Source organism: Lemur catta, chromosome 7 (genome assembly GCF_020740605.2).
Source record: "Lemur catta isolate mLemCat1 chromosome 7, mLemCat1.pri, whole genome shotgun sequence".
Lineage (NCBI taxonomy): Eukaryota > Metazoa > Chordata > Mammalia > Primates > Lemuridae > Lemur > Lemur catta.
Window position 1 is genome coordinate 93,839,740 of NC_059134.1, and position 27,800 is coordinate 93,867,539.

A 27,800-nucleotide genomic window follows, 5' to 3' on the forward strand; every position below is an offset into this window, starting at 1 on the left:
GTTTCAAGGTGAGATGGAACTGCTGAAGACCATCCATTGGGTAATCTGCAGACCCCATATGAAAAACCTCTAATTCAGAATAAGCTAATGAGAAATGAAACAAAGTGATGAACTGAAATTATACTATTAACACATTTACAGATTTGAGAATGACATCCTGATGCCTTTAAATGTCTAAATCTTTCCTACATTAGTAAAGAACAGTTTCTAAAGTTAGAACATTTACTCAATACTTAACTTTAAGGTTCCACAATTAGAGGTGAATATAGTATAATAAAACTATATAATCTGCAAAGGAAAAAAGGGGTTATCATAGCAACCTATTAGTGTTCCAGTTATGTTGGAGATGACCATAGAATAGTTTCTGGTGTATGGTAGCAACAAATAGAGTGGCAGATGCTCACTAAGTATCAGTTCTCTTCCCCTAACTCCATGCTGGGGGGTTCAAGGTGGGGGTAGGGGTGGGAAAGGAGAATCAAACTTTTTTCATCTGCATCAGATAACTCTCACATTTAAAAGAGTCCACAGGGCATGTGTTCATTAAAAGAATGCCATATTTGCCACAGGGCATTTGCCCCATCTATACTATAAAAGGTACGAAGACCAGGACTGGTATGGAGACTCAGTGATGTGATCCATCAACATGATCAGCAAAATGACCAAGGTGATATTATTATTAAGGTTAAATGCTTTGCCACATTTTATTTCATTATTTAATAATATTTGCTGATTCCTTAAAATGCACTGCTCACTCACATACACAGTCAAAAGATTTTTTTGACAAGGGCACCAAGACCATTCAATGAGGAAAGTTAAACAGTCTGTTTAAGAAATAGTGCTTGGAAAACTGAATATCCAGATGCAAAAAAATGAAGTTGAATAGCACATACAAAAATTAACTCAAAATAGATCAAAGACCTAAAAGTAAGACGTAAAACTATAAAACTCTCAGAACAAAACATAGGGCAAAGCTTCACAAGATTGGATTTGGCAATGGTTTCTTGGGTATAACACAAACAGCACAGGCAGCAAAAGGAAAAATAAATTGGAGTTCATGAAAATTAAAAAATTTTGTGCATCAAAAGATAGTATCAACAGAGTGGAAAGACAACCCACAGACTGGGAGAAAATATTTGAAAATCATATATCTGATAAAGAATTAATACACAGAATATATAGAGAACTCTTAAAACTCAACAACATAAACATCAAACAACCCAATTAAAAATGAGCAAAGGACTTAAATAGACATTTTTCCAAAGAAAATATACAAACAGCCAATAAGCACATGAAAAGATGTTCAACATCACTAATCATCAGGGAAATGCAAACCAAAGCTACAGTGAGATACCACCTCACACCCATTAGCATCAAAAACAAAAACCAAAAAATCCTTACAGACCAGAAAATAACAAGTGTTGGCAAGGATGTGGAGAAACTGGGAACTTGTGCACTCTTGGTGGAAATGTAAAATGGTATAGCTACTATGGAAAACAGTACAGTGTTTCCTCAAAAAACTAAACAGAATTACCATATGATCCAGCAATTCCACGTCTGCATATATACCCAAGAGAATTGAAAGGAGAATCTTGAAGAGATATTTGTATACCAATATTCATAGCAGTATCATTCGCAATAGTTAAAATGTAGAAGCAACCCAAGTGTTGACGAATGAATGGATAAGCAAAATGTGGTGTGTATTTAGATGAACCTTAAGGACATTATGCTAAGGTGAAATAAATCAGTCACAAAAAGAAATACTGTATGATTCTACTTATATGTGTACCTAAAGTAGTCAAATTCATAGAAACAGAACGGGGGCTGGGAGAAGGTGAGAATGGGGGGTTATTGTTTAACTGATACAGAGTTTCAATGTTAAAACATGAAAAGTATTATGGACATAGATGGTGGTGATGGTTGCACAACATTATGAATGTATTTAATACTAGTGACTGTACGCTTAAAAATGGGTATGATAGTAAATCTTAAGTTAAATTGACAAAAAAACCCACACTCCTAGACCTTCATTACCATTTTTATCTGTATTAAAGTTTCAAATAACAAAATGTATTGCGGGAATATTCTGTCTTTGTTAACAGATGTTTTGCTGTATTTTCAATGTGGTCAAGGAATTCATTTGTCAAACAAAATCATTTTGGAGGACCAACCATGAACCTGAGACTGACTCCACCTAACTAAATTGTATTTTTAAACCATGTATTAACCTTAGTAGCAGGTGCCTTTTTTAAAGGTCCTGGTTTGGGTGCTGAAATGTCCTTCATGTCCTTATCTCCTGCAGCCCCTGAAGCAGCAGTCCTTCCTGGCACAGGTTTGAATTCCTTCTTATCAGCTGCTAGTCCAGCTTTCTTACCATGGACCAGCTCTACTTTTTCTGAACATTCTTTGATCTGGAGAATGAAAGTGAGATGAACATCATTAAGCCCAACTTTGAAACATAACCACTATATTATTATAAGTCATTTCTAAACCACAACTATACATGAGAATTCAGAGAAAAAAGTTTCCTTTTCAACAAAGATACATTATCCACACTTTCTTGGCAGTAAATATGCATTAATATCTTTACACTTCATTTTTTCACAAGTTAGACTTGTAATAAACTTACAATGACCACATTTTTGATGGAAGGCATTCATATTTAGAAAGGTAATTTTCCATATTTTAGAAACCAATTTATCTCACAACATTGTTTTCATGTTCTCCATAGATTGGTCACCCAGATTTTTTTTCAGGAGTTGTCATTTGAAAGATGTTTCTACTAATATCACCAGTGTAGTCTGGAATGAAATGTAAATTCTCAAAAGCTATGTTTTCCACTCTAAACCACGGTGGAGAATGAAATAAATTTCCTGAGTAAAATCAGCATTTGTTTTCTCTTAATGAAACAGAACAGATAAAATTGAAAACAAAAAATACAAGAGAGCATCTTCCAAAATTTGTTTCAATTGTGCATGCATGTCTGTGCAATGTAAAATTTCTTTATTATGACTGATAATAAAAATTGAGAAATCCTGATCAAAAGGATACCAGTATTCTTGTCTAATTTCAGTATAATCCATTACTAACCTACCTTATCAAGCTTGAGTTTGTCCACATCAGCTAAGAATGGGTTTACTGCTTTCTCACCAACCACCTTCAAAGCAGTACCCAGTGCTTCAAATGCAGCATCTCTAACTTCAGGTGCAGAATCATTGATGTGCTATAGTCCAGAATTAAGTAAAATTATCTTAATGCAAGGTATTTTAGGTATCAGTCCACTTTAATTCAGATTCATGGTTGCTGGATAAAGAATTGGCTTTTCACGATTTACTGAAGCTAAGTGTAGCTTTCCTTTTGCCAACTAGCAGTTACTGTTTCACAAATTTTTTTATTTTGTGTGAAATGGGGTCTCATTGTGTTGCCCAGGCTGCTGGAGCACAGTGGCACAGTCACAGCTCACTGCAGCCTTGAAGTCCTGGGCTCAAGCAATCCTCCTGCCTTGGACTCCCGAAGTGACGGGATTACAGGCATGAGTCACCACATCCAGCCCGCAAAGTCTTTTTGGGTTAAGGAAACCTCTGATAATACATTCAGGAAGTGTTTCCTTTTCTTCTTACCCTCTCTATCTAAAATGCCTCACTCCCGAATGATCTTTAAATACTCCATACTTGATGCCTATGCTTGGGCAGATCCAGCTAAACACCAGTATATGGACCAAGTAAGAAACAAAATGCTTAGCAGTTGGTAGAATCATAAAACTAACTTGTGATTTCCTTCAACAATAGGAACACAAACAGTTACAAGAATTGGCTTCAGTTTCCAAAGCTATAGAGAGTCTGTTCCTCAAAAGATTATAATCTACAGCCTACAAGTACTCACATATATAACAGAAAAAAAATCTTGCCTAGGTATAAAATATTCCCCCAACTTCAAAGACGAAGTACCTTAAGTAGTGCAGCACAAAAGGGCTTTAGCAAGCTCTTTGGCAGGGTAGAAGCAGTGCAATGGCGGAAACTTCTTGCAATAAAAAGAGATGTCTGCTGCTTGATGGTTGGATTTTTATTATCCATTACTGCTAAAACATCCTCACTGATGTTCTGTAGTGTGGTCTTTAGAAAGAAAATGTGGTCAATGAGCTTTTCTCAGTTGGAAAGATCAAAATATTATATTGACAAAATTTACTTTAGATAAAACCACAAACTCATGCTGTAACTTACAGTGAGGAAGATTGCATCAATTGCCTCCTGTAGGGCTTGTACCACTTGAGGCTTCTTCTCTTTGAATTTTTCCAAAATGGTTGGCACGACCTAAAAATGAACACTTGGAATATTACTCAACAATAAAAAGGATTGAAGTATTGATTCACGCTAGAACATGGCTAAACCTTGAAAACAGTATGCTAAGTGAGAAAAGTCAGTCACAAAATACCACATATTGTATGATTCCATTTACGCAAAATGTCAGAAAGTAGAGTAGGGGTTGCCACGGTCTGGGGAAAGAGCAGCATGGGGAATGACTGCTAATAGGTACAGGGGTTTCTTTTTGGGGTGAAGAAGATGTTCTGGAATTAGATAGTGGTGATAGTTATACAACATTGTGAATATTCTAAAACCACTTAAAGAGGGTGAATTTTATAGTGTGTAAGTTTTATCTCCATAAAGCCATTATTTAAAAAATGACCTTGGCTCTACCAAAACAACAAAAAAAGTGAACATTTAAGTTGAATTAAAAATCATTTCCTTTCCTGAAGGGCACAAGTGTCTTAGGCTGGAAAAATTAAGAGTTCTCATTCTGTCCCAATGTAGCAGTGCTTCTCAAATTTTTATTTTCTGCCTCTATACTTTACATGCAACCATATCACCATTACTGTTAGTAAAATCTCTCATTATATAAAATAATTCTCAGCTAGGTAGATTTAGGGTAGGGGAATAGGTATAGCATATAGTTCTTCCTCCTAACTCAAGATGCTGATATACCTCAATGGATTGCCCCTTCACTACACCAAAAAAAAAAAAAAAAAGGAAAGAAAAAGAAATACTAAAAATTATAGCAATCTGTGATCAGAATTATATCTTCTTATTCAAGTATTAAGTTTAGATCAATGAAGTCAGAATTTTTATAATTTTAATTTTATCTTCTAAAGTATTGCTAATTCATTAAATATTGAATACCCAATATATATACTCTGAGTGCCAAGCACTTTGTTAGTATGCAAACTGAAAAAAGAATTTTTTTTTTCTTCTTTTTTGAGACAGAGTCTCACTCTGTTGCCCAGGCTAGAGTGCCATGGTGTCAGCCTAACTCACAGCAACCTCAAACTCCTGGGCTCAAACAATCCTCTTGCCTCAGCCTCCCGAGTAGCTGGGACTACAGGCGTGGGCCACCATGCCCGGCTAATTTTTTCTATATATATTTTTAGTTGTCCATAAAATTTCTTTCTATTTTTAGTAGAGACGGGGGTCTCACTCTTGCTCAGGCTGGTCTTGAACTCCTGAGCTCAAAAGATCCACCCGCCTAGGCCTCCCAGAATGCTAGGATTACAGGCATGAGCAGTGCACTGCGCCTGGCTTGAAAAAAGAATTTTAAGGTCCAAAAGATATAGCAAAGCAAAGCTCAACAGCATCAGAAAAATTTTTTTTTCAAGATTTCACAGAAGTGGTAGAAACCAGAAGAAATACAGTTTCCATGGAAAAATATAAAATACTTTTTAATACTAGTAGTTATAAACTTGAAAATCAAGATATTTTAATGATGATAAAGCTAAAGATTAGTTTATTTATTTTTTTTGAGATTAGTTTTATAAATATTGCCAAAAAGATAGTTTATAAACAGTTAAAGAAAATAAAACTAAACCACTACCATGTTTGATATCAAACACTGTATATTTTATAGTTTTAAGGGGGAGGGTAGAAAACTCCCAAACTATAGCTCAATGGAGACATTCTTTAACCTGTACAACAAAGTGAAACAAAGCCAGAATTAGAATTCAAACTAGAGAACCAGGTAATCATTTAATAAATTAAAACAGAATTTTAATAATTGTTTTCTACCTTGAAAAGTTATTCCCAATACAAAAGTATAAAATATCCTAATACATAACACAAAAATGACCAAAAGCTAGTTAATATATTGATAGCACGTTATATACAGATATTATATAATAAATATTGATTGCTATACAAATATTGATTATAATTTTGTTTCAATTTAGGTTTACATGTCTAAAGGTTTTATAGACCCTTATTTTTATTTCCCTGGTAATAAACTAGTCATGATTTATTTTTATTCAGTAGTGTCTTTTTCTCTAGTTAAGTTCTCTGAAATTATTTTTAATGCTGTGAGTAAGCAAGCTCCAAATACCATAGCTCAACTGAGACTAGATATTAGCTTCACAATATAAAACTGACACATGACTAGGGACTACTAGGAGACTCAAGTCAATTTAGGGAATCAAGTTGCTAGGACGTTATACTCTAAAGTTAAATAGGGTAAATTTTTAGGATGCTAAACCATTCTAAGTAATTCAGACTAGATTTAGAGGCCAATTGACAGATGCCTCAGTTAAAGAAAACATCTCAGTTAATTAAAACTATTACCAAATGTGATTGCTACCAAACTTATACAAAGCAAATAGCATATTCAATAAATATCTCTAGTCAGATTTTCTTAGCACAAATTAAACTGAGATATCACCAACAGTGTAACCTACACATTAAATGTCTCAAGTATACTGGTAAATTATATAGTATATATTAGTAAATAAATTATATATTAAATAGGAAGATACTATTAAAACACATTTTATATATTAACTTTATAGTTTTATATTGCCTTTCCTACTCCAATTTTCATTCTGGTCCTGGTCTTTATGAGTTTTATTTCATCTTGTTATACTGTATAAAATGTTATAAGAACAAAGCAAGATACAAAGTAAATAAGTAATAAGCAAATAAATCAACAACTAAGTACTTTAGGCCAAGTGCCTGACTTTCTACATAAGGCTTATAAATTTAGTTGAAACTGACACTTCTATTGAAGTCTGTAAGGATCTATGCTGAATATTGATAAAATTTAACAGGAAACTTACTTTGCACATTTTGTACAGATCTATGCTAAAGAGTTCTTTTAAAGCATAAAGCAAACCAAGTCTGCTATTTTTGATAATTTTGTTTATTTGTATCTAAAAAGGAATGTTACTTACATGTCCTGCATATTGTCCAAATTTCTTCCTTAGCCCAACAGCCAGGCCAGTAAGACATTTTGCTGCCAAAGCCACCAACATGACATTGGTGTCCTTTCCAACAACCTAAAAAGGGGGGGAAACAAAGAAAACAAAATAGTCACAGCCCTGAAGAAGGGTATTGAAAATTTATTCTCAAAAGAACTCTGAAAGCTATTTTACTAATGGTGACCAATTTTGTTTCCTACAAAAGAGGAAAAATCTTCTTTGATAATATTAAATTTGGGAGCTTCCCTCATTATGTTTAGTCTCCTATCTTAAAATTTTACCAATAATATATACATAAAACTACAATTTAAAATTGCCTACTATCCAGTACTGGCAGTCTGGCCTGTCAGCATTCCTCATCTGTGTCGGAGGTGACCCTGATAATGGCAGAAAAGCTGGAGGTCTGGTGACTTTGCTTTAGGACAGGAAACACTAAAAGAAAGTGTATCTCTGATAGACACCACAGGGCAGCAGCTCTAATATTTTACCCAAAAAGCACAAGTAGAAATGGCTACAGATACCTTCAGGAATTCCATGGGGACCCTAAATCGTGAATGCCACTGCAACCATTCCTCTGAGGGAGCTTCTGGCCTTGAAGCTGCCATTTTAGTCACCTAATGATCATCAAGCTTGTGTTTAGAGTCACTTAGTAGATTCTCCTTCAGCATTGTTTATACTACCACCCTCCTAAGCTACACCCCACAAAGCCCAGCACTTATCTAAACTTACGGGCAGTACCTGAATTTGTATCAATTCAGCAAGACAGTGACTATGACTGGGTTCCTTCTGGGTGAGATTTTACTGTTTTACTGCCCAAGTGAGTTGGTGTTAAAAAGCTGCTTTACTTATAAGTGCCCCCAAACTCATGTTTTTCCAATCTTTTCCCAGTAGAAGTAATGCCTCCATTCTACTTAAAATTTTATCTAGTCCCTAAGATGTGGTATTCCATAAGTAGAATGCTTTATTCTAGATTCTTTGCATTAAACAACCTCTAATACATAGCATGCAAAGAAGTTCTAGTACATATGTGCTCCTCCAAAATGCTGAGGAGTAAGGATTAAGAGACTAACATTTATTTAAAAAAATTTAGGGCCGGGGGCAGTGGCTCACACCTGTAATCCTAACACTCTGGGAGGATTGCTTGAGGTCAGGAGTTAGAGACCTGAGCAAGAGCAAGACCCCATCTCTACTAAAAAATAAAAAAATTAGCCAGGCATGGTGGCATGTACCTGTAGTCTCAGCTACATGGGAGGCTAAGGAAGGAGGATCGCTTGAGCCCAGGAGATGGGTTGCAGTGAGCTATGATAACACCACTGCACTCTAGCCTGGGCAACAGAGCGAGACCCTGCTTTGGGGAGGAAAAAAAAAAAACCCACCAAATTAGATACCACAATTTTGTAGGTGCTTTATAACCCTTTTTAATTTTCAACCAAAGCCTATGAGGTAGGTACTATTATTATCTCACTTTGTAGATTTCAAAAATTTAGAGATTAACTTGCTCAAGGTCGCATACCTAGCAAATAGTAGTGCTGTGATTCAAACTCAGTTCTGTTTTCACTCTAAAACTTTTGCTCCCTTTACTAAAGTATGTTCTCCCTGTAAACTCATGGTATGGCACATCCATCTTTCTTAGGAGAAGATGAGATCAGAGTCCTAATAAACATTTTGTTAAATCTCTAATTACTATAAGTCTACAGGAAAAAAAATTTTCCACTCAGTTTTGTATTGAACTCACTACTGGCATTTATAAATGTTCTGATTATTTTTCATTACCAAAAACCTCTTAGGTATGATTTAGATGCTAGACTTTATATTTAGTATCTAAATATATATTGTAGAAATGGTGATGAAAAACATGTCAGATCCTATTCCAAGAAATTCTAGTTCAATGAATCTGGGATGAGATATGGACATCAGTATTTTCATATAGCTCAAAGAGTGATTTTGTTATACTGACCCAATTTAAAACTATCATTCTATTCTTTTCTTAGGAGAATAGTTCTCCCTATCCACTATTAGAGCAGTAACCAGTGGGAGCTAGACTCTAGACATTCATGATCTTAATATATAATATTGAAGAAGGTACTGCAAATCTATTTATATTTCAAGATTGCAAACGATTAAATGCATTTATAGGTGAGTAATGGACCAGGTACCCTAATACAGTATCTGCCTGTCACACTCAATTGTTACATATTCCATAAACAAGTTATTCTTAACTGGGAAATGGGAGTGGGAAAGGGGGAGAAGTGTTTATTTTTAAGAAAAAAAGTGTATGTGGGGGAGACTCCATTCTAGAGATGAGAAAAACTCAGTGACTTCTGTCATTTTAGTGACTTGTTTTAGACCAGGGAACAGTCATAATCTCATTTTTATCTAAACAATGGGAAATCTTGTATAATTAAAAGTGCTGACAGGGTGCAGTGGTTTACAACTGTAACCCCAGCACTTTGGGAGGCCAACATGGGAGGACTGCTTGAGCCCAGGAGTTCAAGGCTGCAGTGAGTTATGAGCACACCACTGTATTCCAGCCTGGGTGACAGAGACCCTGTCTCTTAAAAAAATAAAAAAAAGTGCTAGCACTTTTCTCATAAATTGGAGCCTACGATGTTAAAATGCAGTGTGCTTTTCAGTAATTATCAATTAGTATTTACTTTTAAATAGTACTGTAAGCCCTTAGTTAGCAGTAATCAAAACAAAAACACTGTTGACAAAGGGAAAAAAATTAATGAAACTCATCATGAATTATTGTGTTCAGAAAACTATGGATGAATAAAAGCAATAATTAAGGGAGAAAAAAGTAGAAAGAACAAGTGAAAAAATTCAAGTCTTAATCTAAAGATTAAAATACATATATATATATATCAGGCTGGGCGCAGTGGCTCACACTTGTAATCCTAACACTCTGGGAAGCCGAGGTGAGAGGATCACTAGCAGGAGTTTGAGACCAGACTGAGCAAGCGTGAGACCCTGTCTCTACAAACAATAGAAAAATTAGCTAGGCATAATGGCGTGTGCCTGTAGTACCAGCTACTCAGGAAGCTGAGGCAGGAGGATCTCGAGCCCAGGAGTTTAAGGTTGCTATAAGTTATGATGACGCCACTGCACTTTAGCTGGGGTGACAGAGAAAGACTCTGTCTCAAAAAAACAAACAAAAAAAGACAATATAGTTATCAATAAATGACCATAGGCAGTTGACAAAGTCAAAAAGCTATGGAGTGGGCCAGGCGCGGTGGCTCACGCCTGTAATCCTAGCACTCTGAGAGGCTGAAGCAAGCGGATCGTTTGAGCTCAGGAGTTCGAGATCAGACTGAGCAAGAGTGAGACCCCATCTCTACTAAAAAAATAGAAAGAAATTATCTGGACAACTAAAAATATATAGAAAAAATTAGCCGGGCATGGTGGCCCATGTCTGTGGTCCCAGCTACTCGGGAGGCTGAGGCACGCTTGAGCCCAGGAGTTTGAGGTTGCTGTGAGCTAGGCTGATGCCACGGCACTTTAGCCAGGGCAAAAGGGCGACGCTGTCTCAAAAAAAAAAAAAAAACAACAAAAAAAGCTATGGAGTGAGCAGGAGAAAGAAGTATAATCTGTGAGAATAGGAAAGCCCACAGAATTAGCTACGTCAGGTAATAACGAAAAAGAAGACAGTTTAACAAATAATTTCAGGAATACCATAAGGAATTTCAAAATGAATACTTCTTTACTATTTGCACTAAAGGAAAAAACTGGGAAATTAATGAGATTACTTGATTTAGACAACACAAAGAAGAGGACTATTATGGAAGGAAAAGGGATAAGTCTGTATCCTATTTTCAATCTCATTCTTTCTTCCATTTCCCCATTTTTGATATGTCTCTATGAAGTCAACATAATATGAAATTTATGTATTATGTGTACATGACTAAAATCAAGTATAAAAAAGTCATGTTTCTAATTTTTATAACTGCAGTTAACTTTTCTTTTTTAATTTTTTTATTTTTTTGGAGACAGAGTCTCACTCTGTTGCAGGGGCTAGAGTGCTGTGGCATCAGCTTAGCTCACAGCGACCTCAAACTCCTGGGCTCAAGCAATCCTACTGCCTCAGCCTCCCGAGTAGCTGGGACTACAGGCATGCACCACCATGCCCGGCTAATTTTTTCTATATAGATTTTTAGTTGGCCAGATAATTTCTTTCTATTTTTAGTAGAGACATGGGTCTGGCTCTTGCTCAGGCTGGTCTCGAACTCCTGACCTGGAGTGATCCTCCCGCCTCAGCCTCCCAGAGTGCTAGAATTACAGGCGTGAGCCACCACGCCCGGCCTTGCAGTTAACTTTTCATTGCTTTAAATATTTTAGCCACAAAATTAAGTTTCTTTTTACTTGTTTGTGTCTTTTTGATTGATTTTCCCCCACCTCAGCATATGAAAAGGGAAAGAAGTTTCTACTGCTACCCTAGGTCTCTTGGAAATCCACGGTCTACCCAAATGTAAAATCCATGACCTTCTCTCTGTATATAATACACAATTCATGATGTCAATGGAAATCACAGACTGTCTTTATTTGAAAAGCTAATATGTGTAGAAAACATAATATTAATAAGGAAAAATACAAGGTTTTGTTTGACACATCATGAATTCAGTGACAGGCTGGGCGCGGTGGCTCACACCTGTAATCCTAGCACTCTGGGAGGCCGAGGCGGGTGGATTGCTCGAGGTCAGGAGTTTGAGACCAGCCTGAGCAAGAGCCAGACCCTGTCTCTACTAAAAATAGAAAGAAATTATCTTGACAACTAAAAATCTATATAGAAAAAATTAGCCGGGCATGGTGGTACATGCCTGTAGTCCCAACTACTTGGGAGGCTGAGGCAGAAGGATTGCTTGAGCCCAGGAGTTTGAGGTCACTGTGAGCTAGGCTGATGCCACAGCACTCACTCTAGCCTGGGCAACAAAGTGAGATTCTGTCTCAAAAAAAAAAAAAAAAAAGAATTCAGTGACAGAGTATTAAGATTCCTAATAAAAATTACATGCTGGAAGAATTGACAAAGAATCTGAAGCTCTTCGAAAGCCACTGGAATCTCATTTCCCCTGTCTCAGTGCCCTCTACCCTTCTTCTCCTTCCCATTCTTTTCTCCCAGGCTCCAGGTTGGTAAAACCCTTTTCCCTCAGGGCAATTCCCTCTTAATTAGTCTTACGTGAGTCTGTGGCTCACCAAGATGGAAAACTGATGCCTGAACCAAGATCTGACAAATTATATCCCTGCCTCGAAGTTCCACTGGAGGAAGCATAGGAACGCTAACTATTAGAAAATACAGTCGATCCTCATTATTCACAGATCCATATTTGTGAATTCACCTACTTGTTAAAACTTATTTATAACCCCAAAATCAATACTCATGGTACTTTCCTGGTCATTCACAGACAAAAGTACAGGGCTGCGAAAATTTTGAGTTGTCTGATATCCACATTCCCAGCTGAGGGGGAACAAGGTAACACTCTGCCTTCTTGTTTCAGCTCTGATACTATCTTTTTCATGGTCTATTTAGTGCCATGTTTTTTGCATTTTTGTGCATTTTGTTGGTGCTTTCCCTGTTTAAAATGGCCCCCAAGAGTAGCGTTGAAATGTGTCTAGTGCAAAAAGGCTGTTAGAAAAGCTTCATTCAGGCATGAGTTATAGTGCTGTTGACCATGAGTTCAATGTTAATGAATCAACAATACATATTAAATAAGGTATCTTTGAACAGAATAAAACAAGGTTATGTATTGATGAAAATGTTGTGATCAGAGGGTCGCAGGACCCTGACCCTGTATTTCCTCTAGAAGAAATGGTTCAGTATTCATTAATTTAGTGCTCTTGGCAACTTTATAGAACATAACTACCAAAAAAAATGAGAATCACCATACATATGCATATAATAAAAGATTAACTTCCTCCCTCCACCATTCTAATCCTCTGTAATTTCAGACTGAGGAAGCAAACAAAAAGTTTTCAGTCTTGCTGTATTTAAGATTCCTTCAGAGTTTGTTCTTAAGCTCTGTAATCATTAATATATCCACAGTGTTTGATCTGTATTTTCAGATTTTGTAAAAAGTCACTAAATAAAAATATATTCACCAGCAGCATTTAACTTGCTTGGACCTAAGCAATACGAAGAAGGGAGTATTTTCTAAAAATGTTTATTTTTAGTACTTGCCTTCTTTATAATTGACCACATATCCCGACACCCTTTGCTTTGCACACTAATACAATTCAGTGTTTGGTATTATTTGCTAGCTACTGAAAAAAACCTCTTCAAATTTTTTAATCCAGTTAAATATAGCTAATTTAAATACCTCATCCTACAGAATTATAAAACTGGAACATTTGGTTCTAGATCAGCAAGGCCCTCTTTTTCTTGAGGTTTACAGAAGTCATCCAATAGCATACTTAAGGTCAAAGTGATAAAGATTGAAAACCAAACTAACCTAGGACAATAATTTTAAATAATCCTTTAACACTGTATGCCTGTAATTCAAATACCATCAATAGTATTCCTTAAATAGTAAAGTATTTATAATACAAAAAATGACTGATGAAAAATTCAACATCTTAGTCTGTTGTTCCAATATCAATGTTGAAAGTCCTTATATATACCTTTTTTAGTGCTTTTACTAAATCTGCATAATCACCAGCTTCCAGTTTGGGATTTTTCACTAGTACTTCCACAGCCTCCAGAGCCTCTTTTCTCTCTTGCCATTTTTTTGCCTCCTACAAAACAAAATATGAGTCATTTGTAAAACAGAATATAAAAGAGCAGAGTAAAAGTCTATTTCTTGCACTCTACTAATTCAAACATCTATAATTTTTTGTTTGCTTTCAGAAATTTTCTGAAGTTAATTAAACAACAAAAATTATAAAGCTGTGCAGTCAGAACATTTTTAAGTTTTTGTTCATATATAAAAAATATTTTCATAAGATTTCAGTAAAAGTAAACAGAATGCCATAGACTTTTCATTCTCATTTTCTAGGAAAATATTAGTAAACAGGTGTTAAACAGAAAACACTAAGAGAAAGCATTTCTAGCCCATCTCACATTGGCATAATTACAGGAAAGGAATTTCTACACTGACAACATTAAAAAGACCAGAATAAAACAATCAGATAACCAACAACCCAAATTGTTCTAATCTTGGAGGTTAGTTTTCCAAATTGTGGATATAATGCTAATCCCTTTGCTTTACGGCCATAAAGTAAAATATGCCTCACTAGAGATCAATCATTCAACAATTTGAATACCCACTATTTGAAAAAACTGGGGATACAAAGAAGATAAGAAACTCACCACCCTGGAGATTATAGTTCAATTCAATTTCAAATATTTATTTGTTAATCAGAAGTTAACAGGACACTCAAGTTGCTGATAGCAGAGCTAGGAAAATCTTCAATAAATAACTAATGTGACCACCATGAAAGGATAAGTACCAGATGCTTTGGTAATGGAGCAAGAGGACTTAACTCAGTTTAGGCAGTAAAATAGGATCTCCCCTAAAAAGTGACACTTAAGTAAGATCTGGAGGATGAAGAGGTATTACTAGATGAATGGCAGGAGAAAATGTTATAAGCAGAAAGAACAGCATATGTTAAGGCCTACTGCTTTAAAAAAATTGTGGTGCATTTGTTACTGGGAGAAGTCCAGTATGACTGGAGTATGGAGAGACAGCAATTAAAGATGTGGCTGGAAGGTAAGTGGGGGCCCCAAAGGTACCAACAGAGGCCTCAATGGTCACAGAATGATTCTAGACATTATCTTAAGATCCATGGAAGCCACTGAAGACTTTATTCAAGTTTTAATATGGGAAGATTTGCGTTTTCAAAAATAACACCTCTAATTACATTGTGAAGAATGATGGGAAGGAGGCAACAGCAGAGACAGGGAGTCTTGTAAGAAGACCACTGCAGTATGTAAGGCAAGAGATGATGTTTCTCAGCTAGGGACAATTTTGTCTCCTAGAGAACATTTGGCAGTGTCTGGAGACATTTTTGATTATTATGACTCAGGGGGATGGTATTGACACCTTGCAGGTAAAAGCTAGAGATGCAGCTAAATATCCTACAAACCACAGGACAGCCCCGCCAAAACAAAGAATTATCTGACCAAAAATGTCAACAGTGTTAAGATCAAGAAAACTTGGGACAAAGTAGTGGCAGTGGGGATAGAGAAAAGGGGATGAATTTGATACATATTTAAAGGTAAAACCTGAGAGAAAATGAGGAAAAGTCAGTCAACAATAATGTTCTGGTCTTTGGCAAAACATGTTTAAAAAATGTGCTATAATACATGTACGTATGAAGTAGTACGGGAACAAAGAGGAAGAAGCAACTAGTTCACTCTACTAGGGAAGATATGGGGGGAAGGGAAAGAACCAAGCAATGGCTCAGCAGAGCATTCTCTAATTCTTTTCAAGTAATTAGTTAAAAAGAAATAAATGAAAGAAGTGTAACTATTACTTACAATTTTGTCATAAAAGTCTTTGGGAAGTTTGGAAAGAATTTCTACTGCTTCCAAAAGCTCATAAGCATCTATCTGCGGCACCTCATCACTATCATCACCACCTTCAAGGAGAAAAATAAAACAAACCTTAAAAACAAACGGAATGGTTTTACTGATCAAATAGTTATCAGTCCTTTCACAACCCTGGTGACATCTTAATAGAGAAGGGATCAGAGTTATTAATGCTACATGCAACTTACAGTTTACTAAAGGCAGTCCTACAAAATATGCCTAGTGAACACAAATTCTTGTGGCAGCACCAGTTCTTGCTAGTTTTTACAAAAACCAGTGTATAAAATTGGCTTACCTCCCTCAGCATCTCCACCAGCAGACTGTTGCTGTTCCAATTTAGCTTCTAGTTCTTGTTGGGAACGAAGAAACCGGCTAGGTTTAGGAGCACCTGTTGGCAGTCTGACCCATTCTTCTTCTAGTTCTTTCAACTGCAAACATCATAAAATATTTTTAAAACATATCTACCTTTCCACCATTAGAGAACAATTGTTTTTTCTTTTTGAGATAGAGTCTCGCTCCGTCACCCAGCCTGGAGAACAGTGGCGCAATCGTAGTGCACTATCGCCTCAAACTCTGGGCTCAAGCGATCCTCCTACCCTAGCCTCCTGAGTAGCTGGGACTACAGGCACGCACCACCACACGCGGCTAATTTAAATGTTTTGTAGAGATGAGGTCTCGCTATTGCCCAGGCTGGTCTCCAACTCCTGGGCTTAAGCGATCCTCCCGCCTTAACCTTCCTAGAGAACATTGTTAATACTTATATTTGCTAACATATCAGGACCCAATTTCTTATTTATGTGGCTCTAACAGAGCAAACAAGATAAATTTAAATTGTATATATTTTGTAGCATACATCAAACAGACTCATATTTACTATACAGAACATGTATTTCTAAGTACTAAGAAAGAATAAAATCCACTTTTTAAGACACTCATTAGTTTGTGAATTCAGATATAGTTGCAACATTTGAAAACCAATTGTAACTGCAAAATCAATTGTGATGAAAGCCATACAGAATGCATTTCGTCCAAACAGATAGTAAATCCTGCCACCCATTACAATTATAATAAAGAGGTTTTTAAACTGCTATAGTTTAACATAGCACACTAGAATCACTGAATACATAGTATTTAATTTGAAGGACAAAGTAACAGCAGATGAAGTTAACTATGCTCAGAAAAATCAACTGATTTCAAAATTAAGAATGAAAAATAATTATGTGTAAGGACAGAATATCAATGACAGGAAGAAAATATTTTCATATTAACCTTATGTAAAAGCACCCAGAAAACTTTATGCCTCACCTGGACAGAATTTATATTTTGTAATGGGGGTCTCAGAGCATCCCGAATCCATCTGTAAATCTCCACAGCAATTAGTTTGGCTTCATCTCGAATAGCTTTCTCTCGAGACTCAAAGAGCTTTGGCAACACTTTGATAATTGGCTTAAGCAAGATGATTTTGGAACCAAATTCACTAGAAGTAAAAAATTGGAGGAAAAACTGTCAATAAACAATGTGCTTGGGTATAGCATTAGCTTTTATTCATTCATTCAAACATTGTTCCATACCTATATATTAAAAGAATTACATAAATTGAGTTTTTTTAAGGCAGCAAAGGAACTCATAACCACATACATATTTAGGTGTCATTCTTCAAAGAATATTATTTAATGTCTGGGGCCCAAAATAATATTACCATTTTAAAACTAACTTTCTAGGTAACCAGAGTAGAAATAATTCAAATCCATATAGGACCAACACATATAATGTCTTAAAAAATATATATATATAAAATAAGCTTAAAACTGTAAACAAATTAGTTTATAAATGTTTAGATGAGTGAAATCTGCTGTTAATAAACTCTTAATAGTTCCTGTAATTAAGGTAATTCAATCAACTGGCTAGATCAGAAATCCTGACAGAGTAAGTTTCATTCCCAACTTTGTAGCTATCACACTGTAACTCCGAGCAACTTAAGTCTCGATTAATTTCAGTTTTCCTTGCGGAAAATAGTTGTATTCTGACTTCTTTTAAAAAGCTAGCATATTTAACCTTATATATCTGTCATATATTATATTTTTAAGTTCCCAAATGACCAATTTTAGCTGTCTGATATTGCTACTAACATTTCAGAATATCAACTCTGGAGCAGGAAGGATTTAGTTATGAAAGAACACTGAAATTCTGTGTGAATAATAGAACCCAAATACATTGTTTACCTATTATCTAACATGCACAAATTTATCTCACGTGCACCGATGCAACAAAATTATTCAGTAATAGCTACTGACATACTCCAACAGATTAAAGGAGACTATGAAAATACTTTCCCTAGAAAGGGATTTTTAATAAGACACCTGGCAATGTGATACAGTTTAATTATAGATATCATGATATGAAAATAAACCATATGATCTCTAAGATTTCCTTTTAAATGCTCTTTATATTAGAAAAGAACATTTTAACTTAGCCCAGCTAACCTTTAAGACTAAAGGAAAAATAAGAAATTATAGTGATAATAAACTATTTTGCTTTAAGGATATTTAACATGGTGCTTGAAGAACCTAACTTTTGTGATCTCTTCAATCTTCCTTTACATTACTATTGTTTCATCTGATTCTTTTTCATTTCTCTATCCTGGCACCTACTTCTTTAAGAAAAAAAACAGATGGAGCAAGTCCACATGGAAAATAGACACCTTAATTAAACAAACCTAATTTTGATACTAAACATTACTATAGAAAAGACAAAAGGTTTCTCGAAGCCTGTTTTAGGTGCCACAGAATATTTCTGGTCACCCAAAGCTATCACTAACAAAGCTTTAGGAGGCTCTGGAACCTAGGATAGAGCAGCTGAGGGTCCCAGAGAGCAACTAGTTCCACTATAGATTCTGAAATGCTTTAGGACAAATAAAGAACCACACAGGGATGAGACTAAATAACAATTTTTTTTTTATTTCTAGCCCCAGCTAGAGTGAAGTGGCGTCATCACAGCTCAATGAAACCTCAAACTCCTAGGTTCAAGCAATTCTCCTGCCTCAGCCTCCTGAGTAGCTGGGACAGCTAATTTTTCCTATTTTTTTGTCGAGATGGGGTCTTGCTCCTGCTCTGGCTGGTCTGGAACTCCTGGCCGAAGCAATCCTCCCACGTTGGCCTCCCAGAGTGCTAGGATTACAGGCATGAGCCACCGCACCAGGCCTAAATAACAACATTTATAAGGAAAACACAAAAAGGTATACCTAACTTGTTTTTTTTCCTACCCTTATTCTCCCAGTTAGCTTAAAAATGAAATAACCAGAGTTTTATAGCATTCCACACTAGAAAATTCTAATTTAAAGGTAAAAGATTATAGTACAATATATACTTTTATTAAGACATTACTACAAGCACAGTCCTGATAACTAAGTGAATTCACTGAATTTCTAAGATGAAAGAATGAACATACTATTTACCACTCACAAAAACATGTGCCCATAATAGGGTAGAAACAAGGAAAAAACTGATCACACAATAATCTAAGTGAAAGTCAAATTTTACAAAAGAACATTATTAAAGCAAAAGACAATATAAAAGACTTATAAATCAAAGGCAGTTCAAGAGTTTTTATACTTTCACATAAAATAAACACCAAAGGAAACTTTTTTTTCAAGATATAGGTCATATACAAAATCACAAGAGAGTTGATTTGGGATGATCTTCACTCCATTAGGATCTCACTATAGTTGCTTTCTGAAGTATCTCATGTGGATAGTATTGGGAACAGGATATCAGATTAGAAGGATTGCCAAATCTGAACAAACTAGTGATTTGTCTAATTTAGATTTCCACAGCAAATTACAGCCACTTGTTCCTGAAACAGATTTCATTCATGAAAAATTTCATTGCCAAACAACAAGAAATTCTAGGGTTGAAAATAACTTATTACATAAGAGTAAAAGTTATTTTCTATTTGCTGTTGCTATGCTTCTGTTTAAAGGCATATAACATTTGCTTCTACTTTACTAAAAAGGCACCTAAATAAAGGTTTGCTTTAGCCAGGAAACTGTCTATAGCCAATATTTAAAAGAATGTAAGTCCATACTTGAGGATAACAAAAAAAAAAAAAAAAAAAAGCTGCTTACATACTCTGAGGAGTGCTTTTCTACCCAAAGGTCAATTCTTACTCTGAGAACAAATCAGAAATATTCTCTGCTCATCTTCATTAGGAAGGGATTTAGATAAAATAACTAAACAACACACTTGAAGGCTAAAATTACTCAATATGAGGTGCCACACTTGAGGAATGACTTTCCTTTTCCAGGTCACTTTCTTAATTATTGTGGCATGCCAAGTCAAATTCAGCAGTTTCCATTTCTGTTTAAATCAGGAATCCAAACTTAACTGAGATACTCTAGTTCAAAGAACTAAAGCAAAAAGAAAGTCTTACCTTAAGGCTTTCCTCAGTGTCTCTATACAGGCTACTACGATCTTGGGGTTTTTATTGTCCAGGCCTTTCAGAAGTTCTTCTTGCACAGCCTCTCCTTTCTCAATCTCTACGTACATGAGACAAATCTCTATGCCTAGCTCCTTGGCTTTGGCTTTAGGTTGGTTGAACACTTTACTTACAACACCTGACACAACTTCGCCTGTGGTTCTGTAATATGTATTATAAAGGAAAAAGCCACACTTTAGTGGAAAGAATTGGGAAAAGGTCACAGAAAGGGGATGTACAAGTACTTTTATAAATGCTTAGAAATACAGTAAATGAGTCTTTAATTTTTTATATTCACAAACATTAAAAACACTACCCAAACCATGAAAGTTTAAGATATGTCACACCAGACATAATGTCAGTTCATAAATGTTTATAATGTAGAAAATTCAAAGCAGGAAAAAATTCCTTGAAATTTCACCATCCAGAGAAAATTTTCAACTTTTTGATATTCATCCTTCCAGACCTTTCTCTAAGCATGTGTGTATATATGTGTATACACACACATGCAAATATGGATATACAAATATATTTTACAAAAGTAAGATTACAGAATGCTTGCTTTAAATAAATTTTTTTTCAAGTCATTTTAAACACTTCTTAGAACTAGAGAATTGCTTCACAGAGGGAACAGATATACACCTTTAATAACAAATGACTGCTCTTGACTCCTTGGAAAGACTTTATAGTAACTTTATTGCTTTGAGTCTCTTTTAAATTAAATAAAACCTGTACTTACTGGGAACTAGTGGAACTGACTGCATTGGGATTATATGCAGAATTTGTCAAAAAAGAGTTTCTGGTATCAGAAGAAAAATGAAATAAAAAAGCAATGGTTTCACTAATGGCAAAGGAAATCCAGTGATGCTGGTTAACCAAACTGTCATATTAATGATTACCTTTATTGGTATAATCTTTGAAGTAAGCATATTTCTTGTGCAATTAAGTCAAGGGTCTCAACTTTGGGGGGGGGTATGGAGGGTTCTTTTCAATGACATAAAAGATAGTTAGAAAAATCAGGTCTATGAGATATGGGAGAGTGGGGTGACTAGAAACTGCTGTCATCCATAGATCAAATCAAACAGAATGGGAGTCACAAAGGTTGTTTAGTTAGCATTACCTCTCCTAGGAGATAAAAATGCCTAATGACCACAGGGAGAAAGATGTGACTCTAAGATCATCTAGCTGAGAGCCCTTGTAAAAAATTTAGTTTTTTGTAATGCCCAAATATCTTCAGTGAAACTCTGGCAATTCCTTTATTGACAGCCTCTCAGTTTCTTTTAGAAGTTACTAAAGACTTTTCCTTTTAGTTCAGAATAATTCACATACAAAAAGCTTAAAAGGAAAACCACTTGCTCATCAAACCTTACAGTAAAAACCTGAAGATGTGATTTCTAATTTACTTCTCTTTAAAGGTCTCATGTACCATTTAGACTTCTGAGAACAGATCAAGACTGAATGAAAAACAAGTATCAAGGAATTGTAAAAATAAGAAAATTAATATATTCTAAAACTGCTAATAACTAAGGACAGTGATCTACAAAGATACATAATTCATGTAGCACCAGACAGGGGTTTTTGCCAGAATAATTGGAAAGAAACTACTTACTTTCCTGCTACATGCGCATTCTCAACATAAACAAGTGCAGCTTCTAATCCTTTCAATTGAACCACTGCATTGGAATCAGTGACAAATTTTTTGATCAATCCTAAATATTTGGACCATTCTGGGCTCTTTTCATCCTTTATTTTCTGGAAGATCTTCAGGGCCTCTTCATACCCATTTAACCTTGCTTTCCACAGCTAAAAGAAAAGTAATAAATTTAATGATATTACCATCTACTTTTAATTTTGGGGGGGAGTAAAAATGAATACCCAGGTAATTTAAATAAAGGACCCCATGATTGGAAACAAAAAATGAGTTTAAGAAATTCAGACAGTTTTCAAAAAAGACTAGCTAATAAATTTCTTATCAATGTTTAATATTTATGATGTTCTGCCAAGGCCACCTAAAATTCTTAACAGACCATTATAAATGCATCTCACTTTGTATCCAAGTGTTAGTTATTACTTCTTTATAATATGGCATTAAAGATATGACAGCTCAAATATGAGAAATCACTCTGGTGAAACTGCCCAAACTCCAAAGTATATGCTGTTTTTCAGTTGTATTTGTGTAATCATTAGGCAGCTTTCTACTATACTATATATCTTTAATCAATAACATTAATTTTTTATTAAGAGACAGGGTCTTGTTATAGTGCTCAGGCTGAACTTGCACTCCTGGGTTCAAGCAATCCTCCTGCTTCAGTCTCCCAACTAGCTGGGACTACAGGCACAAGCCACCACACCTGGCTAAAAACTTACTAATTTTAACTAGTAGATAGATTTTAGACACCTTTACTGAGGTATTCTTTTTTTCATTAATTTATTCAACAGCCTTGGTCCTTGTGGAGCTTACATTCCAGGAGAGAAAGACATTAATCAATCATACAAATAAATTTAAAATTAACAAAGTACTAAGTGCTGCAAAGGAGAAGAAACTTGGTACAGTGAAAGTGTGTACTATAGAAAGTAATTGAGTTGAACTCTAAAAGATAAATATGAACTAATCAGGGAAGAGTGGCAAAAGGAAATAAAGAACATTCTAGGTAGGAGAAGAAACAATATATTCCAAGGCCCTGTATTAGTAGGGAATATGGTATTTCCCATTCCTATAAATGAACTGGAGAGCGTTGGAAAGGGCCAGACCATGCAGGACTGTGAAAACCAAATGAAAGATTCTGCTCCTTATTCTAAGAGCAATAGGAAAAGCAGTGAGATGATTAGGGGGAGTTTAAGTGAGATGTTAGTTTGTGAGATGATCAAATTTGCATTTATTGTGTTTGGCACTAGTAGAAAATTACTTATTTGTCCTCAACACCTTGTCAGATCAAAGAAAGAGAAGGCTGGGCATGGTGGCTCATGCCTAATAATCCCAAACAACTCAGGAGGCTGAGGCAGGAAGATCACTTGAGGCTAGGAGTTTGAGACCAGCTTGGGCAACATAGTGAGACCCTGTCTGTTTCTAAGAAAATTTAAAAAAAAAAATCAGCTGGGTGAGACAGCACACGCCTGTAGTCTCAGCTACTTGGGAGGCTGAGGTGAGAGAACTGCTTGAGACTAGGAGTTCAAGAATCACCATATGATTGAAAAATAAAAGAAATAATTTATATATGTTTAAATGAAAATATAATTTGGGGCAAGTATTATGCTGACAGAAAAAACTTTTCATTCTGAGGGAAAAAATGCTGCCTAACCCACTATAGGATGCTTTTAAGTACTAAGGAAGACGACACTACACATTTTGTAACATGAAAGTGTAACAGGCCAGGCGAGGTAGCTTGCCTGTAATCCTAGCACTCTGGGAGGCTGAGGTGGGAGGATCACATAAGGTCAGGAGTTCGAGACCAGCCTGAGCAAGGGTGAGACCCCATCTCTACCAAAAATAGAAAAAATCAGCTGGGCGTGATGGCATGCACTGGTAATCCCAGCTCCTTGGGAGGCTGAGGCAGTAGGCTTGCTTGAGCCCAGGAGTTTGAGGTTGCTGTGAGCTGGGCTGACGCCATGGCACTCCAGCCTGGACAACAGAGCAAGACTCTGTCTCAAAAAAAACAAAACAAAACATTAAATTAAAAAAAAAAGTATAACATAATTAACGTCACAGTTGTGTATTTACCAACTAGTTTAAACCAGATTTAACATCTCTATTCTTTAAGTTTTAAAAATACATAATAAATGTTCAACAAATAGAAAAAAATTACACCAAATCACACTAGATTGAATGGCTCTTAGCATATACTAACCAATTAAAAAATTAGAAAGCCTTTAGGATTTATCTATTTTGTCTGCCCTTTTCAGTGAGAAAATATAGTATCACAAAAAAAGCATTACAAATAGCTATGATTCTAAATAAGTTCCAATATTCCCCCCAAAATTTGTTTTGCTGCAATTTAATGTACTATATACCAATAATTTCTATGTTAATTATTAGAATAAAAATGTTAATCTATTAATCTGACCTTATTTGAAGAGATAACATGCTACTGATTATTGATCTGGCATTCAATCCCAGCTAATTTATTATACAGGATAAAGGAGTGGCTCTGTGGAGGATATAGGAACCAAATTTCTACTCTACATAAGTAGAACTATATGTATACAACTGTGTGGGTTAATATATCTATTCTGTATTTTTAGCAATCAACAATCATAAATCTTGAATAGTGACGTTCGAAACAAAAGACCTGTCAAGAACATAAAACAGTTAACCTGAGAACTTTAAGTAGAATAAACTTACAAGAGAGGAAATGGAATTCTAAAATCTACTAAATGGTAGATATTTGTTGTTTTAAAAATGATTAAAAATGAAGGAAACCAGAGGTATAATTGGGGGGAAAAAAAGCAGATAATTTGAAAAGATATCCACTAAATAATGTCATGATAAATTATCTCTTGCTAGTTTAAAATAAAATAAACCAGAATAAAAAGAAAGATTGGTAGCTTCTGAAGTTAGCTATTGGAATATAGATTATATAGGTCAGAGAACCTAAAATATGCTGGAGTTCTAAGGTCAAATTCAGAAGATATTTCCAAACAAGAATTTCTGTACAATAAAATATTGCTAAGTACTTAACTACCCAAACTATATTGTACTGTAATGTAGGAGATGATAAAACTAGCTAGTTAGTAACATTTTATAGATACAACTTAACTTTTCACTTCACTGATAACTCTTCTTTGAGTTCTTTCCAGAGATTCAAAAAATCTTTTAACTAAGCTAGAGAAACCTATTTTCAATGAGATAAAATAAATATATCTAACAAGGCATCAGTGTTTTTGAAATTGCCAATGTTTTCACATGTTTCTAAGAAAGATAATAAGATAACTGCTGACAAAACAAGCCAATGACACTGAAATTTGAATTCCAGAAAAATCTTACCTTATGTTCACATTTCTGATCAATCGGCAGTTTCAACCACTCACTGTCATCTCCCATTGTGCTTCCAGTTTTTTCTTAGAATTAAGAGTAATTCCTGGACATATAAAAGTAGATACCTATTTAGCAGTCAAGCAGTTTCTTAAGACAAAATAACTCTTCTGAGATTATTATTTTATCATGCATGTACCAATAAGAGTAAAAACCCATTCTTTGGTGAGATGCCCACTTAATTCCATTAGCAGACCATTTAAAAAGTCCATCAAAAAATCTAAATCAAGGGACAGATACTTGTTTTTTTAAAAAAATGATGCCTATATATTTTCCCAAATGAGAACTTCTTAGATATATAATGAAGCTAGAATAAAACTGAACACCTGGCCGGGCACGGTGGCTCACGCCTGTAATCCTAGCACTCTAGGAGGCCGAGGCGGGAGGATCATTTGAGGTCAGGAGTTTGAGACCAGTCTGAGCAAGAGCGAGACCCCATCTCTATTAAAAATAGAAAGAAATTAGCCAGACAACTAAAAATATATAGAAAACATTAGCCGGACATGGTGGCACGAGCCTGTAGTCCTAGCTACTCAGGAGGCTGAGGCAGGAGGATCCCTTGAGCACAGGAGTTTGAGGTTGCAGTGAGCTATGATGAGGCCACTGCACTTTAGCCAGGGCGACAGAATGAGACTCTGTCTAAGAAAAGAAAAGAAAGAAAAGAAAAAAGAGAAGAAAAACTTACAAAGTCATACTTTTACCCAAAATTATAGAAAATAATCAATATGAGTGGGAAAATCTTAATGCTACCCATCTCCCTACCTAATTCTGGTAAGTATGATTCTAGTCAATGTTTATATAAATGAGTATAAAGTTAAGTCCCTGAATGAACTACTCCTTTATAAATATTCTTTATATTTAAACCATTTTTTACTTGGTACAGTTTACAGCCAACATTTCTTTAACAATTTTAAGCTGTCCATGTAGATAACACCTTTTTTCCCCTGATTATAAAAGTAATTTTTTTTTTTTTTTTTGAGGCAGAGTCTCACTCTGTTGCTCTGGCTAGAGTGCCATGGCATCAGCCTAGCTCACAGCAGCCTCAAACTTCTGGGTTCAAGTGATCCTCCTGCCTCAGCCTCCTGAGTAGCTGGGACTACAGGCACTCGCCACCATGACAGGCTGATTTTTTCTATTTTTAGTAGAGACAGGGTCTTGTTCTTGCTCAGGCTGGTCTTGAACTTCTGACCTCAAGTGACCCTCCCACTTCAGCCTCCCAGAGTGCTAGGATTATAGGCATTAGCCACTGTGCCTAGCCCAATAATGTATGCTAACTGTAGAAAATTTAGTAACTACAGAAAAAACATAAGGAAGAAAAGTATTAAAACACAATTTCAGGGCCAGGCATGGTGGCTCATGCTTGTAATCCCAGCAATTTGGGAGGCAGAGGTGGCAGGATAGCTTGAGGCCAGGAGATTGAGACCAGCCTGGGCAACACAGCAACAAGACCCCGGCTCTAAAAAAAAAAAAAAAAAAAAAAAAAAATCAGTTGGGTGTGGTGGTACATGCCTGTAGTCCTAGCTACTCAAGAGGCCGAGGCAGGAGGATCACTTGAGCCCAGCAGTTTGAGATTGCAGTGAGCTGTGATTATACCACTGCACTCTAGGGAAAAAAAAAAAAGTTAGAAACATTTCACATGTTCATCAAAAGGACAATGATTAAATAGGTGTATATTCACAGAGTGTAATAATTAAATAGCAATGAAAATCAACAAATTATGCAGTACTTTCCAAACTCAGTAGTAAAAGACCTGTCTTTCCCCCACCCCCATCAATTGTATACTGATATGTTTGTAAAATACAATAAAAATTAATTATGAGATCTGTGTATTTTTAAAGTTGAATGCCAAATGGTCCAGCTGCTGTGGAAAACAATTTGATGGATTTTTAACAAGTTAAACATAGAATTATCATATGACCCCATGATTCTACTTCTAGGTATGTCTAAAAGAACTGAAAATAGGTACTGAAGTATTGTGAACATGCTGTTCATAGCAGCACTATTCACAATAGCCAAAAAACAGCCCAAATATCAATGGATGAATACATTGTGGTTTGTACATACAATCACTCAGCCATAATAGGGAATGAAATTCTGATACATGTTATAACAGGGATAAACCTCAAAAACATTATGCTGAGCAAAGAAGCCAAACACAGAAAGTCCCATATTGAATGACTCCACGTGGTATAATATAATTTAAGTGCTACTTTACCTATCCAGAATAGGTAAACCTATAGAGTAAGAATGCAGGTTTGTGGTTGCCAGGAGTTGGGTAGAAGACAGAATGGAGAGAATGCTTAATTGGTAAGGGATTTTACTTTGGAATAATGGAAGTGTTTTGGAACTAAAGGTGGTGGTTGCACAACATTTATGAATGTGCTAAATGCCACTAAATTATTCAATTTAAAATAGTTAATTTTATGCTATGTGTATTTCACCTCAACAAATTATTTTTTAAAAAGTTCCCCACTGGGGGGCCAAGGGCAATATACATAATCGAAACTTTTGTACCCGCACAATATGCTGAAATAATAAAAAAATTAAAAAAG

General features: G+C 35.5%; 1 protein-coding gene across 4 annotated transcripts in view; it reads right to left on the minus strand.

The window, feature by feature from the left end:
* The window catches only part of CKAP5 (cytoskeleton associated protein 5), a 95,441-nt gene that overhangs the window by 39,353 nt on the left and 28,288 nt on the right, over positions 1-27,800 (minus strand). For all 4 annotated transcript variants that reach the window (XM_045557966.1, XM_045557962.1, XM_045557963.1 and 1 more), the window contains exons 2-13: positions 25,201-25,294; positions 21,829-22,022; positions 20,175-20,381; positions 17,052-17,223; positions 16,042-16,174; positions 15,696-15,796; positions 13,838-13,951; positions 7,202-7,306; positions 4,218-4,307; positions 3,945-4,109; positions 3,092-3,220; positions 2,226-2,408 (exon numbers count right to left, since the gene is read on the minus strand). In XM_045557966.1, the coding sequence (XP_045413922.1) occupies positions 2,226-2,408; positions 3,092-3,220; positions 3,945-4,109; positions 4,218-4,307; positions 7,202-7,306; positions 13,838-13,951; positions 15,696-15,796; positions 16,042-16,174; positions 17,052-17,223; positions 20,175-20,381; positions 21,829-22,022; positions 25,201-25,257 (1,650 nt within the window). In that variant the 5' untranslated portion in view covers positions 25,258-25,294. The remainder of the gene's footprint in view (positions 1-2,225; positions 2,409-3,091; positions 3,221-3,944; positions 4,110-4,217; positions 4,308-7,201; positions 7,307-13,837; positions 13,952-15,695; positions 15,797-16,041; positions 16,175-17,051; positions 17,224-20,174; positions 20,382-21,828; positions 22,023-25,200; positions 25,295-27,800) is intronic.